Source organism: Cuculus canorus, chromosome 1 (genome assembly GCF_017976375.1).
Source record: "Cuculus canorus isolate bCucCan1 chromosome 1, bCucCan1.pri, whole genome shotgun sequence".
Taxonomy (NCBI): Eukaryota; Metazoa; Chordata; class Aves; order Cuculiformes; family Cuculidae; genus Cuculus; species Cuculus canorus.
The window spans coordinates 11,075,437-11,098,706 of NC_071401.1; the positions used below are offsets into that span (position 1 = coordinate 11,075,437).

At 43.7% G+C, this 23,270-nt stretch overlaps 1 protein-coding gene across 3 annotated transcripts in view; it reads left to right on the forward strand.

The window, feature by feature from the left end:
* The first annotated feature begins 2,482 nt into the window (after positions 1–2,482).
* Positions 2,483–23,270, forward strand: part of MTMR2 (myotubularin related protein 2) — a 68,135-nt gene continuing 47,347 nt past the window's right edge. Inside the window, exons 1-2 of one of the 3 annotated variants that reach the window (XM_054059735.1) lie at positions 2,499–2,583; positions 8,276–8,346. Coding sequence is in view for 1 of the 3 variants with exons in the window: in XM_054059730.1 (XP_053915705.1) it covers positions 2,516–2,583 (68 nt within the window). In the remaining 2 variants the exon portion in view is untranslated. Of the gene's footprint in view, positions 2,584–7,164; positions 7,348–8,275; positions 8,347–23,270 lie in introns of those variants that run through there. The other 2 variants (XM_054059745.1, XM_054059730.1) reach the window with 2 other exon arrangements.

A 23,270-nucleotide genomic window follows, 5' to 3' on the forward strand; every position in this document is an offset into this window, starting at 1 on the left:
CACCTGCCTACCAACACGTCCCCAGCGTTTCAGTTTCTTTGCCTCATGTATTTTTGCCAAAACAGCTGGGCATTTGGAAGACACCTTCACGCTGTCAGTCGGAGAACCTCTCTCCCTGCCAGCACACAGAGGATCCATGCTGGCACCCTCTGGATTTTGATCTGCCATATTCCACAGCTCCTGCCCCATCCCAGCAGGGATGAACTCAGACAGGTACCTGGAACAGATACAGGCAATTAGAACTTCCAGGAGCACAACAGTTTTTTATGACAGGTTCACAACCCAGCACAAGAGGGGTCTCAGCAGAGTCTCTAGCAGGCTGACCTAACAGAAATAAGATGACTTATACCCCCCTTCAGAACAAGAAAGACATTGAGGTCCTGGTGTGTGTCCAGAGAAGAGCAATGAAGCTGATAAAGGAGCTGGAGAACAAGTCTTATGAGGAACACCTGAGGGAACTGGAGTTCTATAGCCTAGACACAAGGAGGCTGAAGGGAGACCTTAATACTGTCTATAACTAGATGAAAGGCGGTTGTAGCAAGGAGGGTGTTGATTACATCTCCCAAGTGACAGGCAATAGGACAAGAGGAAGTTGTGCCAGCGGAGGTTTAGATTGGATATTAGGAAATACTACTTTGCCAAAAGGGTTGTCAAGCACTGGAACAGGCTGCCTAGAGAGGTGGTTGAGTCACCATCCCTGGAAGAATGTAAAAGATGGGTAGATGAGGTGCTCAAGGGTATGGTTTAGGAGTGAATAGGTACAGTTGGACTTGGTTGATCTCAAAGGTGTTTTCCAATCAAGCGATTCTATGATTCTATGACTTCAGGAGGAACTTTGAGAGCACCATTTTTTTGCACTGTACCCCGGACAGGGAACCTGGACACTTTAGAAGAGGCCATGAAGGGAGATCCCTGCCAATTCTTTACCTGCGAGAGCATACACCTTGCTTGCTGTTGGGCTTTCACCCTCTTTTCACCCTGAGGCTGTGATACTGAAAATGCCAGGAAATAAAATTCTTGAGAGACTCATTTTGAAGTTTTAAAAAGCAAGCACCCTTCATCAGGCCTGGGCAACGTGAGGGAGTGATCTATATCAATCATGTGCCACAAGACAAGAGCTGGTTACAGAATTTCTTTCCCACTTACATGCATATGTATAAATTTTCCCAGAAATCTTATGCATATTCTATTACTTTCCAAGGATATTTTTAATGTTATTATGAAACCTCGCAACAGTCAGAACTCTAATTTGGAGCTGGCTCCAGCTCTGTCTGATGTTGCACTTGAGATAGGGAGAGACTGCAAACAGAGGTGACTACAAAAGAAGAGACATCTGTTCAGCACAGATCATACTGAACACAAGACATTATCATCTCCAAGGAATGGACAGTGTCTGGAAAAACACTGCAATCATGCTCTTAAGAGAGATATTCTGTCTAACTTTCAAAAACCACAATGAAGTTGAGATGAAATCTAACTCTACTTTAGCTTAAATAAAAACATTCTATTTCTTGTAATAGTAACTATTTCTGGTATCAGCTGGAGGGATGAGGAGCCCCCAGACTTTGTCCGGGCTCCCACTGCAGGAAGGGAAGCAGTGATGTGCCCAGGGGAGGCTGTGAATCATAGAAATCGTAGAATTCTTTGGGTTGGAAGGGACCTTAAAGATCATCCAGTTCCAAGCCCCTGCCATAGGCAGGGACATTCCACTGGATCAGGCTGCCCAAGGCCACATCCAGCCTGGCCTTGAACACCTCCAGGGATGGGGCAGCCACAACTTCCCTGAGCAATCTGTGCCAGTGTCTCACCACTCTCATGGTGAAGAAATTCTTCCTAATGTCCAGTCTAAATCTGCCCCTCTCCAGTTTATACCCATTCCCCCCCACCCTATCACTACAAGCCTTTGTAAACAGTCCCCCCCAGCTTTCCTGCAGCCCCTTTCAGGTACTGGAAGGTCACTATAAGGTCTCCTCAGAGCCTTCTCCAGGCTGAACGAGCCCAACTCTCTCAGCCTGTGCTCGTAGGGAAGATGCTCCAACCCTCCTATCATCTTTGTAGCCCTCCTCTGGACTTGTTCCAACAGCTCCATATCCTTCTTATGTTGAGGATTCCAGAACTGGACACAATACTACAGTAGAGGTCTCACAAGAGAGGAATAGAGGGGCAGAACCCCCTCCCTCGCCCTGCTGGCCACGCTTCTTTTGATGCAGCCCAGGACATGGTTGGTTTCTGGGCTGCAGGTGCATGTTGCCGGCTCACGTCGAGCTCCTCATCGACCAGCGCCCCCAAGTCCTTCTCTGCAGGGCTGTTCTCCATCCCATCACCCCCAACCTGTACTAAAATCCCGGATCCCCCCTGTCTTCGCCTCCCAGGGGCTGCACCAAGGCAGCAACCGGGGCAGCCACCGCCCCTTTCCCCGCCTCCCCGCGCTGCACGCCGGGCAGACATGGCCGCGTCCCGGCCCGCCTGACAGACGGACGGACAGACAGGCAGACAGGCTGCTCCGGCTCCCGGCATGGAGGAGAGCTCCAGCTGCGAGAGCCTGGGCGCGGGGCGGGCGGCCAGCAGGGACTCGCTGTCCAGGTGAGGCGGAGGGAGAGGAGGGTGGAGGGCATGGAGAGGGAGCCGATTGCTCCATCCCTGGGAAGGGGCTCTGGCGGCTGTCCAGAGGATGTCCTGCGGGTGTCCCTATGGGATGTCCCAGCAGACATCCCTGCTGGTCTGTCCCTGTGGGATGTCTCGGTGGGTCTGTTCCTGTGAGATGTCCCTACAAAACGTCCCTGTGGGTCTTTCCCTGTGGGGTGTACCTGCAGGATGTCCCTATGGCTTGACCCTACGAGACATCCATGTGAGTCTGTCCTTGTGGGTCTTTCCCTGTGAAGTGTCCCTGCAGGTCTGTCCCTGCAGACATGGGGTGTCCCAGCAGACACGCCTGCAGGTCTGTCCCTGTGAGTTTGTCCCTGTGAGGTGTCCCAGAAGGTCTGTCCCTGCAATACATCCCTACAAGACATCCATGTGGGTCTGCCCCTGCAGGGGTGTCCCTGTGGGGTGCCCTTACGAGACATCTGTGAGGGTCTGTCCCTGCAGGAGTGTACCTGTGGGTGTGTCCCTGTGAGATGTCTCTGCAAGACATCCATGCAGGACTGTCCCTGTGCGTTTGTCCCTCTGAGGTGTCCCTGCTGGGTATCTCTATGAGGTGTCCCTATGGCTTGTCTCTATGAGACATCCCTGCGGGTCTGTCCTTGTGGGTCTGTCCCTGCATGATGTCCATATGGGGTGTCCCAGCAGACATCCCTGCTGATCTGTCCCTGTGGGTCTGTCCCTGTGAGCTGTCTCTACAAGACATCTATGCAGATCTGGGATCCCTACAAGATGTCTTGTGGGTCTGTCCCTGTAGGATGTCCCTATGGCTTGTCCCTACAACACATCCATGTGGGTCTGTCCTTGTGGGACACCCTGCATGGGTGTTACTGTGGGGTGCCTTTACGAGACATCTGTGAGGGTCTGTCCTTGCAAAATGTCCCTGTGGGTCTGTACTTGTAGGATGTTTGTATGGCATGTCCCTACAAGACATCTGTGCAGGTCTGTCCTTGCGGGTCTGTCCCTGCAAGATGTCCCTATGGGGTGTCCCAGCAGACATCCCTGCTGGTCTGTCCCTGTGGGATGTCCCAAGTGGGTCTGTCCCTGTGAGATGTCCCTAGAAGACATCCCTGTGGATCTGTTCCTGTGGGGTGTCCCTGCAGGATGTCCCTATAGAGTGTCCCAACAGACATCCCTGCAGGTCTGTCCCTGTGGGTTTGTCCCTGTGAGGTGTCCCAGAAGGTCTGTTCCTGCAAGATGTCCCTACAAGACATCCATGCGGGTCTGTCTCTGCATGGTTGTCCCTGTAGGGCACCTCTGCGAGACATCTGTGAGGGTCTGTCCCTGCAAAATGTCCCAGCGGGTCTGTCCCTGTGGGATGTCCCTATGGTGTGTTCCTACAAGACATCCCTGCGGGTCTGTCCCTGCAGCATGTTCCTATGGCTTGTCCCTACAAGACATTTCTCTGTGTCTGTCCTTGCGGGTCTGCCCTTATGGGTCTGTCCCTGCATGGGTGTCCCTGTAGGGTGCCCCTACGAGATATCCGTGCAGGTCTGTCCCTGCGAGATTTCCCAGCAGGTCTGTCCTTGCAAGCGTGTCCTAGTGGTTCTGTCCCTGTGGGGTCTCCCTACAAGACATCCCAGCGGGTCTGTTTGTGCGGGTTGGTCCCTGTGAGATGTCCCAGTGAGATGTCCCTGCAAGCTGTCTTCGTGCTTGGTGTGGCTTCAGGATGGCAGGCACGCTGGCAGGCATGGGCCCTGTGGCCAGACCAGTTCTTTGACAGCTCTTTGGTCAGAGAAGGAGATGCCACCCCCAGCAGCCTTTCGATAAGAGGTCTCTGAACAACCACGGCCATGCTGCGCGTCTTTGGCTTGCGCAGTGCATAGATTTAGGAAATGAGTAGTAGAGGTGAGCTTTTTCTGGAAGAGCAGAGTAGGGCATCAGGTTTGCTTGCCGCCTTCGTGCATGGTGCTGCTCCCAAGCCTAGGCCTTATCCTCTGATGTTTCAGTGATAAATTTGCTGAGATGCATTGAGCATTTGTGGTTTCATCCTCACAGCCTTCTTCTGGGATCTTGACTTCGCAGTCTGAATGACTTTCGATGCCATGTGGGTAATCTGCAGAGTCTTTAAGCTAGGGAAGGTGAAAGGAAACTTTCTGGTTCCTGCCACCCTCTGTAGGGTCTCGGTGAAGTCTAAGTATTGTGTCTCAAAAGTACATGTTGCTTGGGCCGTGCGTTTGATACAGAATAGTTCTGCGGGAGGGTGGCAAGGGGGGACATTGACTGCTGGACAGGGATGGTGGTGCAGAAGGCCCTGTGTCATGGTAGGGCCTGGGAGGCAGGATGACTTGGTGGCTAAAGGTTGTTCTGTCCCATTTTGCCTGCCCTCACCATGCACAGGTTGTAGGATCACAGGATAATTCAGGCTGAACTCCCTTAGTCCAGCTTCCTGCTCACAGCAAGGACAGCTCTGAGATCAGATCAGACTTTTACTCAGTGGCTTTTACCCAACCTGGTCTTGAAAACCTATAAAGACAGAGACTGCACAACCTCTCTGGACAGCCTATCTCCTGGATGCTCTCCACATAGGTGCGGGGGCTGCTTTTTTGGTCCCCTGAAGCATTCTCTGCTCCAGGCTCCCCCAGCCTCCCCTTACAGTGAAGCGCTTCAGCCCCACCATCCTGGTGTGCTTCTTAAACCCCCTTCAGCTTATCCATGTCTTTCCTGCACTGAGGGGCAAAAAACTGGATGCAATATTCCAGAAGCACTCTAATGAGTGCCAAGTAGAGGGGGATCCTTTCTTGAATGTCCTGGCTCTGCCTGTTCTGGCAGCCCAAGGTGCTGGTGGCTTTTTTGCTGCCGGCATCTCTGTGTTCCCATGCTTGTTTTTTCCCCAGCAGGACTCCCAAGGCCTTTCTTGAAGAGCTGCTCTCCGGACAGGCAGTGCCCAGTTTGCACTTTGGTTTCTTCCTTCCCGAGTCCTTCATGACTGCTCATCCTCCTTTCACCATCCTTCATCAAGTTGTTCTGTTCTCTGTATTCGTTTCCTTGTGCAGTTTATATGTGCCCTGCCAGACACCAACAGGCCTCTTTCCCTGTACTCTCTGACCCAGCACACTCTTCTTCTCTCTGCATCAGCTCAGGCAACTTGGACTCATCTGGAGGTCAGTCACTCTAAGAGATACAAACACAAAAGAGAGCTTAACTCAAAAGAGCCAATGGCTACAAGGAAACTCCTGTTCAGCCTCTCAGCAGCATACCCTGCACAGATGGAACTGCTGGGAAATTGAGATGATAAATCTGTTTCTGTTGGCCATGCGCTATGTCCTTCAGCTTTCAGAATTTCAAGTCTCTGATCTGACGTCTAGAACTCACAGAAGAAAGCTAGCCAATTTTTTTGATATGTTCCGAACACAATATAGTTTTCTCCAGATGAATGTTGGAAATAGATAATTTTTTTTCATCTGCAGTTATTAATAAAACCCTTCTCATCTAGTGGTACATAAATATGCACAAATAAATTATTTTCCTTCAAATTGAACTGTAGATCCATTTTCAGGGTTTTCTTTTAAAAGATTTTTTTACAGTGTAGTCTGATTTTTATGCATCGGAACAATCCCTCTGAAGCTAATGGGACTATTTGTATGCATGGAAACATACTACTTTTCATCTCTGTGATTGTGGTCTAATAGCTAGATCAAATTTGAATTGTTAACCTATGACTATAGAGATGTGGCACATTTTCACTGAGTGATCTTGTTTAAAAAGTTACCTTTGGGGGTGGTGTGAGGAGCACAATGAATTGCGAGGGTGCTGTCATCAGTTTTTATAGTCTGCCTGATTTAAGAGGAACAACAACAGAAAGTGAGTAGGTCGCTCATTCCAGATTCAAAGTTACTTAGCAATGTGAAGCCCTATTAAGTTGTCGACTGAGATGTTTTATGCAAGATTTAGAAGACTTGGAAAGGTGATAGTATCAAATATGTACAGCACCTTATTCTTTGGATTCTCTCAGTTCCAGTGTAGAAGTTGAGTGAGTCTCTCATTTCTAGAGGTACTTAAGATCTAGTTCATCAAGAAGATATGCTTGATTGAGCTTACTCATGCGTAAGGTTGGTAACATGAATAAGTGCCTGAAATAACATATATTAATATCTTTATTTGTATTTTAGTAATGTGTGTGAGCTATGGCAATAATGACATTTGACAGTTAAAGTCACTTTAATATTTTAAGACCTTAGAAATGTCCAGTACCTGTGCTCTCTGAGCAAAATGTGAGAATAACTGAGCTAATTAAATAACTAAATATTAACTACTTCCTGTCCCAACTGGAAAAAATATTTTAAGAACTCTTTATAAGAACTCTTTATGAGACTCACGGTATAGCTGTTTGTATGTGGTAAAAAAAATCCTGAGCTCTATGTGGAAATACTGAGTGTGTTTCAAATGAGCAGGTCACAGCTAATTAGCTCAGCTGCCCTCTCGGTTTTGCTGAAACAGCTATTCTTCTCAAATCTAAGCCATCTGAGGCAGTGCTAGTTTTGGGAGGCACAGCACTGGGTTCTGCAGCTCTGTGCGGTTTCCAAAGGTCAATATTTAGGATGGACTTTTCTTTTGCATCCAGTTCTCGTGGAGGATAGGTGACTGTGAGCCAACTACTCATAAAGAGCTGTGGTGAATTTAACTAGCAGCTTGCAAGGACCGCTGTCACGTCTGCAGAGTCAGACCAGGAACAGCCCATGAGACAGAGAGACAGAGAGGAGTGAGGTAAAACACTGATTCTGATGTTTGATGAGCTGCAGTACAGTTATGTCCAGAAAAGAAAGCTTTACTCAGTGTTGTGGACGCTTTTATATTCTTTATTTTTTTATATTCTATAAAATGGCTTGAGGGTCTTGGGTGAGTGTTAAACACTTTTCAGCTGTGCTAGTTAATCAGACTTCCTCAAAGACCACTCTTGAAATGAATTTGTAGCTAGGAGTTGTGGCTGGGTTTTTTTGGTTTGGTTTTTTTTTTTTGTTTGTTTGTTGTTTTTTTTTTTATTTTTAAATTGCATGTGGATCCTCTGACTTTTAGAATTCAAAGTAACAGCCAGCGAAATTCTACCATAATCTTTCCTTTTGTGAAAGGAAAGCCAGACAGAACCACATATGACTTTAATAGAACACACAACTTTAGGAAAAAGGTGATGTCAAACTTAAGATATTTGCTTTTCACAGAAGGCGATTAGGCATTTTGTTCGTGCAAGTTATGTGATTATGTGCTGTAGTTTCTGTATGGATGTATATCACCTTGTATTTCTCTGAAATGTTATCTGAAAAAGTGTATTACAGTCCAATCTGAATAACAGTCCAGTAAGATATCCAAGAGGCTTTCTGTTAGATCTGCTGAAGGTAAATTTGTGTTGCTTGTGCAAGAATGTGAAGGTGATTGTACTGTAACGAAACTGCTGTAGGAGATGTCAGTGATGTTTCAACGTCCTCTTGAAATGAGAAAAAGAGGTAAGGCAGTGAGCAGGTGTTTCCTGCCATCACCACTGTAGCAATGATTCATGTTACCACTTTCTAGTTGCCTGTTACCACCTCTCTGCTGGTGGCTATCATCCACAGAGGTCTGCAGACACAGTGAATCCAATGCATTGCACTTTTACTGAAGCATATGAGAATAATCATGCTCCTTGTCTTTATGTTTGCAGGAATAACTATGAAAACATAAACTCTGTGTAAATCAGTGCAGCAAGGTCTTTTGAAGCCATAGCTCCGTGAGGTATGAACTCCCCGCTTTTGTCGCAAATAAGGTCCTGTCAATACCTGGTCTGATTTAAGGCTACATTGAAACAATTCTTTTCCTGCTGTTGAGAGTGATGCTGGAAGCAGTTGGGTCTGTAAGCTGTTGACTGAGGAGCGCTTGCTAGCACCACATTGCTACCAGATGTATGAGATTTGCTGATTGAGTTGTTTTGTGATGAGTCATTGAAGTTAGAGTCTGAAAGGGAAGATGTTTGCCAGTTCTGATGTTCAGTGAAATGTGAGTAGCTGTCATTTTCCTCATGGGCTTTGAAAGCACTTCTTGCATTTGATATCTTTTATGTGTGAAGGAATATTTCTCAAGATTTGTTACTGTTAAAGACAAGCATGATGCTGGCTGAGTCTTGATAATGAACTGTTTTTTTGCATCTGAAAAACTTCATACTATGCCTAGAACCAATTAGCAACTCCAGATGGGCTCATTATCATTCATTTTAATAAGTGAGTGATAATTTATAACACTTATTTGCAACTGAAGTCCATTCTGAGATTTTTTTTTTTTTCATGTGCTGTATATTGTGAAAATAAAGAGCAGTTTTGCCTGTATATGTTTGCAAAGTGAGGACGATCTTCTGCTAGTTGTAAGTCTGAGGATTTGGAGTAGAAAATAATGAAAATAACATTCAGTCAAAAAGACCAGAGCGTTTAATTTATGCAGTGCATTTGTAAAGAGAAATTGTTACCTTTGAAGATCTCAGGAGTTGTTTTTTTGTAGCAATGTTTGGCATGCATGTTTTGGCCTCTGTATTCAGCAAAAACCTTATTCTGTTGGAGTGAGAGACACTCAGTCACAGAAGTTTTCCTCTGTCAGGCCCATGCAGATCTCTTTGTCCAGGCTCTGACCATTCAATAACAGTGTATGTGTTTCTTTGAGTGTATTTTCCATTTGAGAATATGAAATGCATTTGACACTCACCTATTTCTTGCATTGTAATTAATGTTATGTTGCTGTTTAAAAGCCTCACAAGAATTTAAGGTTCCATGGTTCTAGCAGCTGTACAGGAGGGGATGATTTCTGCGTTGAAGAAGCAGGGACCAGCTATTTAAATATGCCTAAGCCAGGACAACTCTACTTTAACTAATGTCTGATGGGTCTGATTTTACTAAGATCTTGGACGTGTAGTCGAGTGCTGAGACTCCTTGCTGAGATATTGGGCAAAGAGTGAGAAAGTCTAAGGATGAGATTAAAAACTGCTGTGGAGAGATGAGGCAAGATCTGACAGCTAGTGAGGAGTAAAGTTAGGCTCAGAACACGACTCTCTTGGGTCCCGTCAAGCACTGCCTTTGCTGAAGAGAGATGGGAATGGTATATTGACTAACAGTCTATTTGCTGGACATTTTTGAGTCATACACATAGTTCCCTAACTACTGACTACAACAGAAATGTAATTGCAGAAACTGAATTAGATTGAGAATGACCTGCTGATGTCAAATTACACAATTTCCATTTGTTATATGATTGTACTCCTGCTATGGCTTCAACTGTATGTTAATACCTGTCTTAAACATGTTTTGGTATCCATTTTTTATGATTTATGATCTCCCTTACTTTGCTAATTTTTCATGAAAGAAAAGGCAAGAACTTAATTTGGAAAGGTCTTAACACCTCTTGAATGCCTCAGCAGAATCAATAGTCTGCAGATGCTTCTTCATGAATCTTTTCCTGATGTCCTGCTTTACAGTTACTGTTTTCCCAGTGGTGAGGGTATCAGGTTGTGTAAAAAGAGACCTAATCCATACACCAAAGGGCTTATGTTACCAGAAAGTTTAGTTGAGGGAAAAATCAGCAAGCATACATTAGAAATGGATCAGAAACCTTCCAGAGGTCACTCTGAGGTTTTACACAAGGTGTAGTTGTAAAACAAGCCATGAAAAAAAGTGGTTGTCTTGTTTGTTCATGACAAGCCCAGTCCTCCATGAAGAAGAGGGTAACAGGAAGGTAATGAAGTGTTTAGTTTGCAGAGGTGTTTGGAATAACTCATAGAAGTGAGAATATAGAAGAAACACTGCCACAGTAATTACACCCATCTTCATTTTTAACTAAAAAACATCTGGCTGTTTTATAGGCCCAGTAACTGGGAGCTGCTTGAAGAAAGACAACAAAAATTCAGTGGAACTTTTCAAGTATTTGTTTTTCCTCTTCCTACCATCTGTAGTTTCTTTTGCCAGACAATGTTCTCACTCAGTAATTTTCCAATGATTTCAAGGTAGCTCTTTTCCTTCCTTCTCTCTTGCTTCTCTGCTCCATAAATTCTTTTCCATTGCTTTCTAAACTCCTATATATTTGATGGAGAGGAAGTGTTAGCGGTTTTCTAGTCTATAACCCCTTCAAGGTGATGTTCTAGTCATTTTGTTAGCTCTGCACAAATGCTCCCACTTTACAGATCTGGCCTTTCTGTAGTCTTTTGGCCATAGCTCCAAAATCATTAATGTTAGGTCAGTCAGTGGTTTAAATTTGATCTGGGTCAGGTGTGGGTATGTGATCATGTTTCTGCTGAACTATTTAGAAAAATAGGAGTTTGTAGGGCTTTTTTCCTTGTTCTGGGAAGATGAGCAACACCTGTTTAGAATAAACCAAAATGATACGAGGTAGAGAGACTACATGCTTATACGAAGTATTACACTCAAAATCTTGTTCATGGGTAAAAAGGCAGCAGCGCATCTTTATAAAGCAAAGAATTTATTGTTAGTGTAACTGAAATTTTGCAAGTCTAATCATTATTACTCGAGATGCAGTTATTACAGAATAAGAAGAGTGAAAATGCAGCTGAACCGTCCTGCATACAGATCTTGGTTTCTACCCTGCTTCCTGATCTTACTCCCACCCCTCCCCTACTCTTCTGGGTCCCGAGGTTGCCGGTTTTATTATGGTGGTGGTAGGTGTTACAGTGAGTTGTCAGCATCTGGAGTCCTTTGCTGGGAGAAGTTTGTGTTGATGGTTTCTTCTTTGCTTACTGTAGGATCCACCTGGGATCATTTTAATGTGTTTGTTAAAACAGCTGTACATCAATCTTTTTCTTTATTGGTCTGCAATTCCACATTACATCTGATTTTTGCTATATATAGTTGTTTTTATGGGTATTAGATACTATTTCTTTGTTCTCTCTATTACCCCTAAACATGGTTTAGTCCAGCTCTGCGTTTCTTTAACTGACCATTGGTGAGTTGTTTATAGCCGTGGTCTCCAGTGCCAAGCTTGTGTCGTCTTCTCATCCTTTATGCCACATCCTGTGTCTACACTTTTCCGGGCCTCATGCCAGGCTGTCATACCAGGCTGTTGTATTTCTCTATGCAAAGTCAGTTCATTGGTTGTAAACGTCTCATTCTGTATAGAGTAACTGCTTATTACTACTGTGCAAAAACTGTGATTGTACCGCACACAAACAAAAATGAAATATAGTCGATATAGACACCTGGCCAACTACAGAAATTGCCGTTGCAACTAAACGAAGTAAAACAGCTCGAGGCAGGCCACAAAAAGTCCAGGCAAAGCAGGAGAAGCAAACCTTGGTTCTGAGGTTTGAAAATACAGTACAAAGCTTATGGCCTGTGAAGAGCAATGTACTGAATGACAAGGCTAAAGGTTAAACCAGCTGTATTTTTCTGAACAAAATTTAACTGATCAGGCAAGTGTACGTCGATCATTACTTGGTCTTTTGTAAGCGTTTGATGGTTTTTTTCTCCTGGCACTAAAAGCACTGATATCTGAATTACTGAGCTCCTCAACCACAGTCCCATTCGTACCTCCTGCCTTTAGTGAAAATAAAGCATCTGTGCTGTTTTCATTTCTGTGTTAATAAATTCTATTGTTGATTTCAGTTGATATCCCTTCTATAAGGTGATGGTCTTCTTGAACAGAAAGATTGTACAGATAGGTAGTAGGTCAACAGTTACAGCTAAATCTGCCCATAAATCTGTTCACAGCTGGAGCCTGTGAACGAGCTGGTTACATGTGGAAGATTACAGGGTCTGACTGGCTGCTGTGGAGAGGAGATGCTGAAGGTAGGGCAGATAGCTGAAATCTGTAGTACCAGAGATGAAGGATGCCTGTCAAAATCAGTCATCGGAGTAGAGGTTGGTTTAAGCAGCAGACAGGATACCTTTAACAAATTAGAACTGATCAGTATCTAATTTGTCAGTAGGACACCGCTGGTAAAGTAATGAAAAATATGGGATCTCCTGCTAACATTTTACCCAAGTTGACTTTTGGAGTAGGCAGTTGTTAAAACTTCAGGCTGTGTCTTCCAGTCAAAGAATGGGCAACGCACTGCTACACTGAAAATGAGTCCCCATGTCTCATGATAGGGTGCTTCCTAAGACTTTTTCCTCAAAGGTGAAGAAGCACGCTGCCAGAGTGGTCATTATTGCTGGGGTGTGAGAAGAATGTGGTGGAACTGTTTGTGGATGTGCTCAGGACTTCTGCCAGCAGAGCAGTCTTGGCCCTTTTCTTGTTGCCATCTGCACGGATAGAGCTTTTGCTGATCACTGCTGCCTCCAGCACCATGGAGGGACATCTTTTATCTTTTCTCTGCTAAAACGTATTCTGATTCTAAAGCACATTTCCTGCTTCCACCTTGCATGAAGAAAAATACTGGCACCCTGGATGAGATTTTTCTCATCTCGCTGGACTGATACAGATCCCTGCTAGTCTCTGGGTTTCTTTTTGTAGGCAATGGGGAGGAATGAGTCCTCTCTCTTCCCAGTGACTGTAAAGAGAGCCTATAGTGAGTTATTCAGATGTGACCACCTACACAGAACTCCATCCCAGTCATGTGATATGGGCAAAAAGTGCATTGAGTTTGGGTTGTTCTCCACTCATAAAAAAGAAAAGAGCTATTTCCTAACTGTTCTATTTTTAACTTTTTAACTAAAGCTCTTGGAAACTGGCAAGAAAGCACAGATTTGTAGTCTTTGGTTTCCTAAACTTGTTTCTTCATGTAGGTATAGAAATCAGTGGCTGCAGAAGACTTTGGAAACTGAGCTTTGTATTACGGGACTGAGTTCGTGAGGAAAGCTGGTCCCATGTATGAGTGTTGAACCTGGAGACTTCAGAGATGCTACACTCTTTGGAAGTTATGACAAGATACAGGTGCTCAGTGTTTCTGAAAACTTCCTGTGTTGTCTTAGCTTGAATTTCTAGAACTAAAGCTCCTAAATTATCAGAAGCTTGACTGACTTTAGGCTTGAGACTCTGCTAGGGACCAGATTCATGCAGGGACTTGGCTATTGACAGGATATAGCTGTTCCTAATCCTTTTTTTAGCTGAATCTAGCTGAGCACACAGCTTCATGGTATCTGTGAAAGGTTATCCAGTTGTTACACCATGTCAGTTTTGCTAGGTGACACAAGACTTTCCAGATTGACTGTATTTATATATCCTTTCCTCCTTTTGATTATTCCTAGTATGAAACAACTAGTGTAATTGATGAGTAAATTGATGGTATTTTTAATTCCTGTAGGTGTTTGGTTTATTGGGGGATTGTGTGCTGTGGGTTTGAAAGAAAATCAGAACATTTAACAATATGTGTTATGTTCTAAGGTGTTTTTTAAATAGGGAAATAGGTGGGAATCTAAAGAAAAAAGGAGGCGGCAAATGAACTGTGGGAAGTATGCATATATTTGGTTAAACTATACATAACTGCTTCTTAGCGTGCAGTTAGAAACTAAAGCGCTGCCAGAACACAAATAGGAAAAGAGAAGTTATATCTTTCTCATTATCTACTTCTCCTTTTTGTGATAAGGTGAGTATTACTAAGGTAGATATTATTTGTATTTGTTTCCTTGATCAAGTTAATAGGTTTCTTTAAAAAATAAAATTAACAAGCAAAAAAAGATTTGATATCCTGTGTTGGTTTCCATTTTTTCTGCTTCTCCTTGCTCTCAGAGTCTTAAATTATTATTGCACTTATCATAGCACTGCCTGAATTTGCATAAAAATCCTGATAATTTTTCACTTTTATGTTTTTCTCTGCCTTAATATATTTTTAAAGGGAAGGGGTGGAAGTTTAGGTGGTAGATATAAATATTGGTAAATGAGAAGAATCATTTTGAACTGTGTGTAGGACACAATTAATGACTTGTTTCTACATCCAGAGTACCTGTGACGGCAGTTTTCGCCTGTACTCCACGCTCATGAGCCCACACCTCAGATCCTATGTTCAGTTTTGGGCTCCTCACTACAAGACATTGTGGGGCTGGAGTGTGTGCAGAGAAAGGCAACAGAGCTGCTGAAGGGTCTGGAGCACAAGTTCTGTGATGAGCAGCTGAGGGAACTAGGAATGTTCAATTTGGAAGAAGGCAGACAGAGAGGAGACATTGTTTTTTACAACTACCTGAGAGGATGTTGTAGCGAGGTGGGTGTTGGTCTTTTTTCCCAAGTAACAAGTGATAGGACAAGAGGAAACAGCCTCAGGTTACAGGAGGGGAGGTTTAGACTGGATATTAGGAAGTAATCCTTCGCTGAAAGGGTTGTCAAGCACTGGAACAGGCTGCCCAGGGAAGTGGTGAATCACCATCCCAAGAGGTATTTAACAGACATGTAGATGTCATGCTTAGGGATGCGGTTTAGTGGTAGAGTTGGCAATGTTGGGTTTATGGTTGGACTCGATGATGCTAAAGGTCTTTTCCAAACTAAACAATTCAATGATTCTGTGACAATTAGATGCTGTCAACCCTCTTTCTCCTGGAGACTGCATTGGTAAATCCAAGGTTGCTCTGATGTAGGAGATAGCAGCACCACTTAGGTCTCTTACTTCTGTGTCATAAAATGTCGTAAGCCAGGGAATCAGCTTCTTCCACAGGTAGAACTAAGAGGCATGGATGATCTTGTAGCACCAGGAAACGGTTGAATTTGGATTCTTGAGTTGCCCTTTGGCTAGAGGCGGTCATGCTACATGGAGAGCCCCTTGGCTGTCGTCTGCCCAGGCTGCTGCCCCAGCTATTTGGGAGAGAAAGCTATAAGTCAGGACATATGCTGATTCATCACAGCCTGAAAGAACACCTGCCAGATGTCCCATCAATCAGTGATCTCCCTGATGTCTTTCCCTCTGTCACTGTGCATCACTTCTTCAACCATCTGAAGCTCAAGGTATTGGAGCTTCTTTCCCTTAGCCATGTTTTTTTGACCTAGAAATGCTATTTTTTTGAGAGGATCTTATTCTTCTTTAGTTTGGTCTTGCTTGATGCAGCATCTCATATTTGCAAACAAAGGTTCTAACTCTTCCTGAACAACCCCAAATGATCCCCAAAAGCACAGCTATAAACTAATGTGTAGAAAGGTGCAGAGATGAGCAGGTGGCAGCACTGTTCTGGCAGGCAAGCTTGTTTGTGCTGAAGGTAAACAGGGTTGTGTTTTGCACCTTTTTTCATCCCTTATAGTTCTAATTTATTTTCAGTGCTAAGGGTCTGTCTTGGTGATTGAAAATCCCAAAGCTTTGCAGTACAGACCCAGATGTGCACACCATCTCCAGGAAGTCTATCAAACCTTTCTCCCAAGCACTAGGGCAGAGCCAGAACAATTGGGCTGCCTCTCCATCATTGTCTCACCTGGAGGACGTGGATTGCTTGCCTTGCACACTGCTCACAGCCCTAAATGCTAGTGGTGGATTTTGCAAGCCAAACATTTCTATTAGGAACTGGAATCAGACCAAAGTACTGGATTATCAGCCTGCTTTCAGGAGGTAGTAACTGATTTTGGACTCTCTAGGTATGGGCTGAAATTTAATTGATGAAACAGAGGTAAAATGTCAGTTCCCAGCAGAAATCTAACAACCTTTTGAAAAATACGTAAGTTTTTTTTTCTTTCTTCTTATTTATTGCTTGTAGCTGAGCACCATCCCATACCAGCCTAGAGCTTGTTAGAAACCTAACTCTCTTTTTGTTCCTCTCATGAATACGAATCATTTTGTAATTAACTTCCACGTGCTGATCAGAGGACATTGATTCAGGCCTCTGATAGCTGCTATTAGTCCTGCTTTTTACCTTCTGGGTTGTTTGACTCATGAAAGCATGATACTGTGGGCTGCTCACTGTTATTAATTATGTACTGCTTATTGGTTTGTCTTTGGGTGTTGGCTTTCTATTCTCGGAATCTTGAAAATATTTTAAACAATCAGCCTATTGTTTAGCAAGTGCTCTACACACACTGTAGACCTTTTGTGAATTTCTGTTTAAAAAAAATAATAAAAGAATGACTAATGGAGCACGACCGGTGCTTGTGACACTATAGTCCATTGTGTAGTTGTTCAGAGCAAAATTTGCATTCCTAGAAAAGCTTGTTCACAGTCAAAATATAGGACATTCTTTTTATGGCTCTTGGGAAAACGTACTGTATATTCAGCTCAGGATGGTACTTCAAAGGATCAACTTTTAAAAAATGACATTTTCTTTCCATGGAACGATGAAGTTGGACTGAGACCTGGCTTTGCTTGGCAACAGAAGTGAATCTTTTTCATTCAGGCAAGTGGTGTGGGGGGCTGTTTTAAGGCTGTCACACACAAGCACAATGATTTGTTTGCTGAAATGGCTTCTTTTTAAGATGTTAAGCTCTGACATTGCCAGCCCTTTTGAATGGAGCCGGGTACATTATTATATTATATAACTGTCTGCCTCCTCTGAATGTCAAAGGAAGCCTGGCAGTTGGTGCTTTTCTTTCCTTCAAAAGCATATTTGTTTATGGCTTTTTTTCCTCCCTCTGAGAATGTTACAGGTCAAGCAGAGGTTAAAGTGGGATATTTAATGTCTAGAAAGATTGTGAGTTCCATGTACTGCTGAAATGTAGCAACTGACTGTCCTCCCAGGGTCCTGGCTGTCCAGTGGGGGTAAGGGTGCATCTCATGTCTGCTATAGGGAGTTTCCTTTGGTACTTGTTGTCTAAGTAGAATAACCCTGGTTTGATTTCTCCTTTTTTTTGTTGGAGATACTACTCTGTCTATCCATGTGAGCTCTTTGGGAGAAGCGTTGCTTTTTGTTATGGGCATGTACAGTGCTGAGCGCTGTGGGATTCCTGTCCTAGGAGAGATGCTGTTAAGACGGTAAAACTTCATTTACAGTGCCAAGAGCCTGTTGCAGCCTCATGGCGAGAGTGGAAGCCAGCGCAAAGTGGCCTGCTCCTGCTACAAAGCTCCAGTTTGGGGAGATGCCAACCATGCTTTCACATGCTTGCTTCAAGGGAGGCATATGAGAGACTTCTGAGTACCCTTAGGTATTGATATATAGATACGCAGATAATGACTATGAGGACCACTTTGCCTTAGCACAGATCCACAGACAGCTGCTGGAAATGGGAGAGCCTGATGTGGGCAGCAGCTGGATTTTCCTGGCCATTTCAGCCAGTCCTAGCTAGGACAAAGTCATATTCATGGGGAAACAAGCACTGGTTTGTCTCCCTCTGCTCTGATGTGACCCAAGAGGTTTTTCATTATTTCTTTTTCCTTCTCTGAAAGAAACAGGAGTGTTGAAAGTATTGAGGGAGAGTTGTCAGCTTGAGCTTGGGAAGTGACCAGGGAGGGCTCAATGCCTCTATGTCATTATATATTTAAGAAAAGTACCTAAGTTCTGCAGGTGCTCCTATCCATGGCTCTGCTGTGAATTTGAACCAGTTGTAACCTTCTCTCTTGGCATCTGAAGCTTTCAAGTTAAATTGTATTTGCCACTAGTCATCATTAATTTGCAGTTTTCACTTTGATTAATTTTTAGGAATGTACCTAGTGAGAAACTTTTACAAAAACAGGAAGAGAGGAAATGGAAATTTGCCCTCTGCAGTGTTTTTCTCGTCTATGACCTCTACGATTGAAACTGTATCACCCAATGGTACATTTTATCACCTGTTTTCTATGTTGGCTCAATGATTATTGAAACAAAATATTCAATTTGATAACAGAAGAAATGATGTGAGCACCTGAGCAACTGGCACAGCTCTGCAAGCAACAAAGCAGGCACTTATACTGGCAGGGAAGGAGTATTCCTAAAGAAGGTGCTGGAGAGCTGATTTTATCATCACTGATTGCATTTTGGTTGTATTATTTATAGGTGTGAGCCAGGTCAATATTTTAAGATATTGGTGCAGAAAACAGATGTCGTCGAGCCCCATTTATATGCTGTAAATAAGAACAGCATTTTTTCCAAAGATGTTTTCCTCCTGTCCCATCAATTTTTTGCAGAGTTTTGAGTGTTAAACTCAGACACAGCTTTCCAGTCATGTGGGTTTTTTTTTTTTTACTTCCCCCCCCGTTGTCCTGGTTTTTGTTGGGCTTTTTTTTGTTTTTTCCGAGCAAGACAAAGATCGCTTCTTCGCCTTTAAAAATCTGCACAAGTGTCCTCAGAAATTAGCTGGAGTCTCTCAGGGAATTGTTATCCATTGAATCATAGAATGGTTTGGGTTAGAAGTTGACCTTCAACATCATGTAGTTCCAACCATGGGCAGGGACACTTTCCACTAGGTCAGGTTGCTCAAAGCATCATCTCCTCATCTAACCTGTCATTGAACACTTCCAGGGATGAGGATTTCACAACTTCTCTGGACAACCTGTTCCAGTGTCTCACCACCCTCATCATAGTCAGTCCCTTTCTGCAAAGGATTGTTTCTTATATTTAGGAAGGTATATATGTGTATAATTTTCATGTTCTTGCTAAACAGTAGTACAGTAGTACAGTAGAAGGAATATGTGTATATTTTTTCTGTTCCTGCTGAAGAGAAAGTGGCACACCTTCATGATGCTTGCCTTGAAAGTGCCTGTTGTCAGCAATTACAAGCTGGGAAGTTTTGACTGAACCATCCCTTAAAATAAGATCACGATCTTTGTCTCATATTTTGCCAGAAGTTGTTGAAGTTTTATGTCATACATGAAATTGGTTGTTGTGACTTTCTTCTTGGGTCACGTGGCTGAAGAGAAGAGGTTGTATAGTGTGATTACCCTTAGGTTGATGTTCACAGAAGGCTTTTTGTCGAGATCTCCTAGGAGTTTTCCTTCCTGTGGAAGGTGGGGACAGATAAGGAAAATATCCTCTTTTTGAAGTACAAAGAACATTGTATTGGATTTCCTACAGGTCTAAGGGTATAGGGAGGAGCACTCAGTCCTGCATAAATGTTGCGTGTGTCTGCATCAGGTGAAAGCTGTGGGCCTCAACAGTTCAAGCTGGGTGCTTTTTTTGCTTCTCTGTGCTTCTCTTCTGCTTGACCTGAGGTCACTGTGTTGTGCTCAAACCCTCATGCAGTCAAATGACCATCTTCAGAAGCTATACTTGGACTTTCTTCTTCCGTGTTGCTTCTCTAGGAAAGCAATAACTTCATAATCAAACTCCTTCTGTAACTGCTGGCAAAACAAATGGCAACTACAAGTTTTTATTGTTTTAGTTTGGCTTTCTTATACAAGATTGCAGTGATCCAAGGGTAGAGAGTGCCGCAGATGGCTTTGGCACTTTTTGAAGTGGCCTAAGACTTAAGGGCTGCTTTCCCCAAAAATATTTCCCCTCCACCTTCATAGTTTAACAGGCTAAGTTTGCATGTCTCAGACACTTCTGTCTGCAGCTTCTTTACATCTTTGACAGTTTAAGTTAAGCATACTAGCATACCTTCAGTTCTGCTACAAATGCAGTAATACCTTTCGGTTGCCTGAACAAGAATCACCAGAGGGCATCTGTCTGAGTCTGAATTATGTTTGAAAACCATCTGGCATGTTGTGAGGTAGTTCTAATAATAAGAATGAGCACTTTATCAGGAGCTGAATCATTGTGCTTGGTTTCCATTGTAATTCTCTTATTAGTTGCATATATGTATTCCATATAGCCAAGGGGTTAATACTGCGTGCAGATACTGTACAAGACCATTGAGACAAGACAGTCCTCATTTAGATTCATTTAACATTCAAAATCTGGCATAAGAAATACATTTAAATAATAAAAATAATTTCTAAGATGAAAGATGCATATTGGTGTTAGTTGCCTCCTAAACCTGTTTCCCACTTCTGCATGGGGAAGAAGGAAGGAGTAAATGGGGATGGCAGTAACAGGAGTAAGGTACTTTCCCTAGAGATGCTTTTGAACTGTTATAGGGGTCTCTTTTGGCACTTAACACAGACATCCATCAGCAAGAATGGTGCAGACCTGCCTGGGCCTGAAGCACGAGAAAATGAACACTCCCGGGATGTTCTTGGTGTTTACAAGTTCCTCACAGAAACATCTGCACTTGCTTTATTTCCTGTATTCTGTGAACCTGAGTATATGCTGTTTCCTAGAATCTTAATGGGGTTCAGAGAAAATATTGTTGTTTTGCCTATTTATTAAGTTGTATTGAATCAGAAGTTCAGCTAGCAGTGATTGGCACTGCTCAGTGATTTTTAATCCTTGCTGAAATCTGGCCAAACCTACCTGTGTTCTCAAGTGTTTGTCAGGTGCTCCTGAACCCAGCAGTTATATCTGACCTGCGTGCCTGGGCCATCCCTCAGGTTTTGCTGTGTTGCCTCGCTGGTTGAACACAGGTGTTGGGGATATGTTCCTGTGAGAACAGAGCATCCTCCATGGCTTCCTTGGTGTTTTAGACTGATGACAGAAGTACCCCATCATGCTGCCAAAAATATTGTATGAGACAGCTTTAACTTTACATTGGTAAAAACTGGGATAATGTGCAGAAGCCATGACAGAAGCAGGAGTAAATTATTTGACTGAGATGATGCAGAAGGACTAGTGGCAAAGCATGAAGGAAGCTCTGGTCTCGCTCTAAGTTTGCGTGTCAGCCTCATGATGCTCTTCCCCTTTCCCTAGCCAGAAGCATATGAAACTGTGTGGTTTGAGGATCGTTTCTTTTGCATTGGCAGCAGAGAAGAGCTCGAGATTGATTAAACCACTAGAGCTAATAAACTTCTCATGTGCATGAGGGACATCAGGTTAATTAGTTTGCAAACCAGCAGAGCTGGAGCCATGCAACTGCCTGACGATGATAAGAGGAAGGAACTGCAAGCCAGCGGCATTTCAGTTGTCTGCTCCTTCATTCCATCCCGGCTCCCTGTAAATGATGGATGGAGAGAACACAGGCAGCGAGCCAAACATATGCAACCTATGCATACTGTGCAGAGCTGCCTAATCCAAGCAGTATTGTTTGCTGTGTGTGCAGGCAACGCTTCCCAAAAGCTTGTGCTGCTGTTGCTGGAGGGAGGCTTCACTGGTGGGTTCTGTGGGAGCAGAGTGATGCTGGTGCAGGGAGCTTTTGAAAATCCACTTCTAAAATGCAAATGCTTTCCTTCGTTAAAACCCACTTGAAGCCAAGTGTGATCAATAAACACAAAACACTTTCACAGCTCAGACATGGCCATGGATTATGGTTCTCTCTTTTTCTTTTTTTTCCTTTTTATTTTTCCTGCCTAAAGCAGTTCCCCCCCTTAGCCGGCTGAAGTGAAATTAATTCACAATTTCATAAAAACCTTTGATCTACAATAATTAGATAATCACTGCTTGTGTAATTAGGTAGACGCTGGGAATGTATGAGGGCAGACAAGTTGTGTAAGCAGAAAAACGTGAGATTTTGATCCTTTAGTTAGCACTCGGTCCTTGTGAGCTGTTAAGAGCTGGCTAGGCAGACAGGTCTTGGGAGCTGCTTGGGTGTAGCTTGCCCTAACTTGAGGGCAGAGAGACTAGCACACTCTATTAAACCTTTCCAGCCTTCCCAGCTCCCTTTTCTATGACTAAAGGATGTGAAATTCTTGCTGCAAATGCTTCTATTAATAGGTTATTGTGCTCAGCGGCTTAGTGATGTTCGCTCAGTGCGTGAGCTGTCCTGTGCTGTACTCACGGGCCAGGTTAGCTGCTGGTGTATTTACAGCTGTGCTAAATGACTTGTAAACTCAGCAGAATTGCTGACCTGTAAAATGCATTTAAATACACAAAACTCTGGACTGTGAAAGGTGAGGGAGCTAGAGGGGCATGGCTTCTGGAGGCTTACTCTCAGCCTCTGGCTCCCCCGGCTGGAGCCAGCACAGCAAAAGGCACGGCAGGGACCCAGGGACAGGAGTTAGAATTCTTACCCAGCGACAAAGACATCTACAGTATCTGCTGCTTTTGATTGATAACCTTAAGTACCATTTCCTTATGGCTTGCTGTACAATAAATCGGTGCCACTTTGCGGAACAATTAAATTGACTCTTCCCCTCTACTCTGCTCTCCTGAAACCTCAGCTGGAGTACTGTGTTAAGTGCTGGAGTCCTCAGCACAGAAATGACATGGATCTGTTAGAGTAAGTCCAAAGGAGACCACAAAGGTGATCAGAGGGCTGGAGCACCTCTCGTACAAGGACGGACTGAGGGAGTCAGGCCTGTTTAGACTAAAGAAGAGAAGGTTCCAGGAGACCTTATAGGGGGTCTGCAGAAAAGCTGGAGAGAGGCTTTTTATCAGGGAGTGTAGTGATAGGATGAGGGGGAATGGCTTTAAGCTGAAAGAGGGGAGAATTAGATTACTCAGTGGAAAGAAATTAATGTGAGTGATGAGGCATTGGAACAGGTTGCCCAGAGAAGTAGTGGATGCCTCATCCTGGAGATGTTCAAGGCCAGGTTGGATGAGGCTTTGAGCAACCTGATCCAGAGGAAGGTGTCCCTGTCCAGGGCAGGGGGGTTGGAACTAGGTCATCTTTAAGGTCCCTTCCAACTCAAACCATTCTATGAAATGTGAATATTTTTTTCTCCCACTCCCCTTTTAAAAATCAAATTAATTAAACAGTTGCAAACATGAGAGCAAACATTTGGAAAATGAAGGCTAACCATGCAGAAACCAGACTGAGAGGATTTTCAGTGAACACATGCAGGGGTCTGAGTTCGTTTAAGTAAAGTAATGTAAAAATGTGGTTTAGTGCTAAGCCTAATTTAGCATGCCTGCAGGCTGCTGTGCACAGAATTGCTC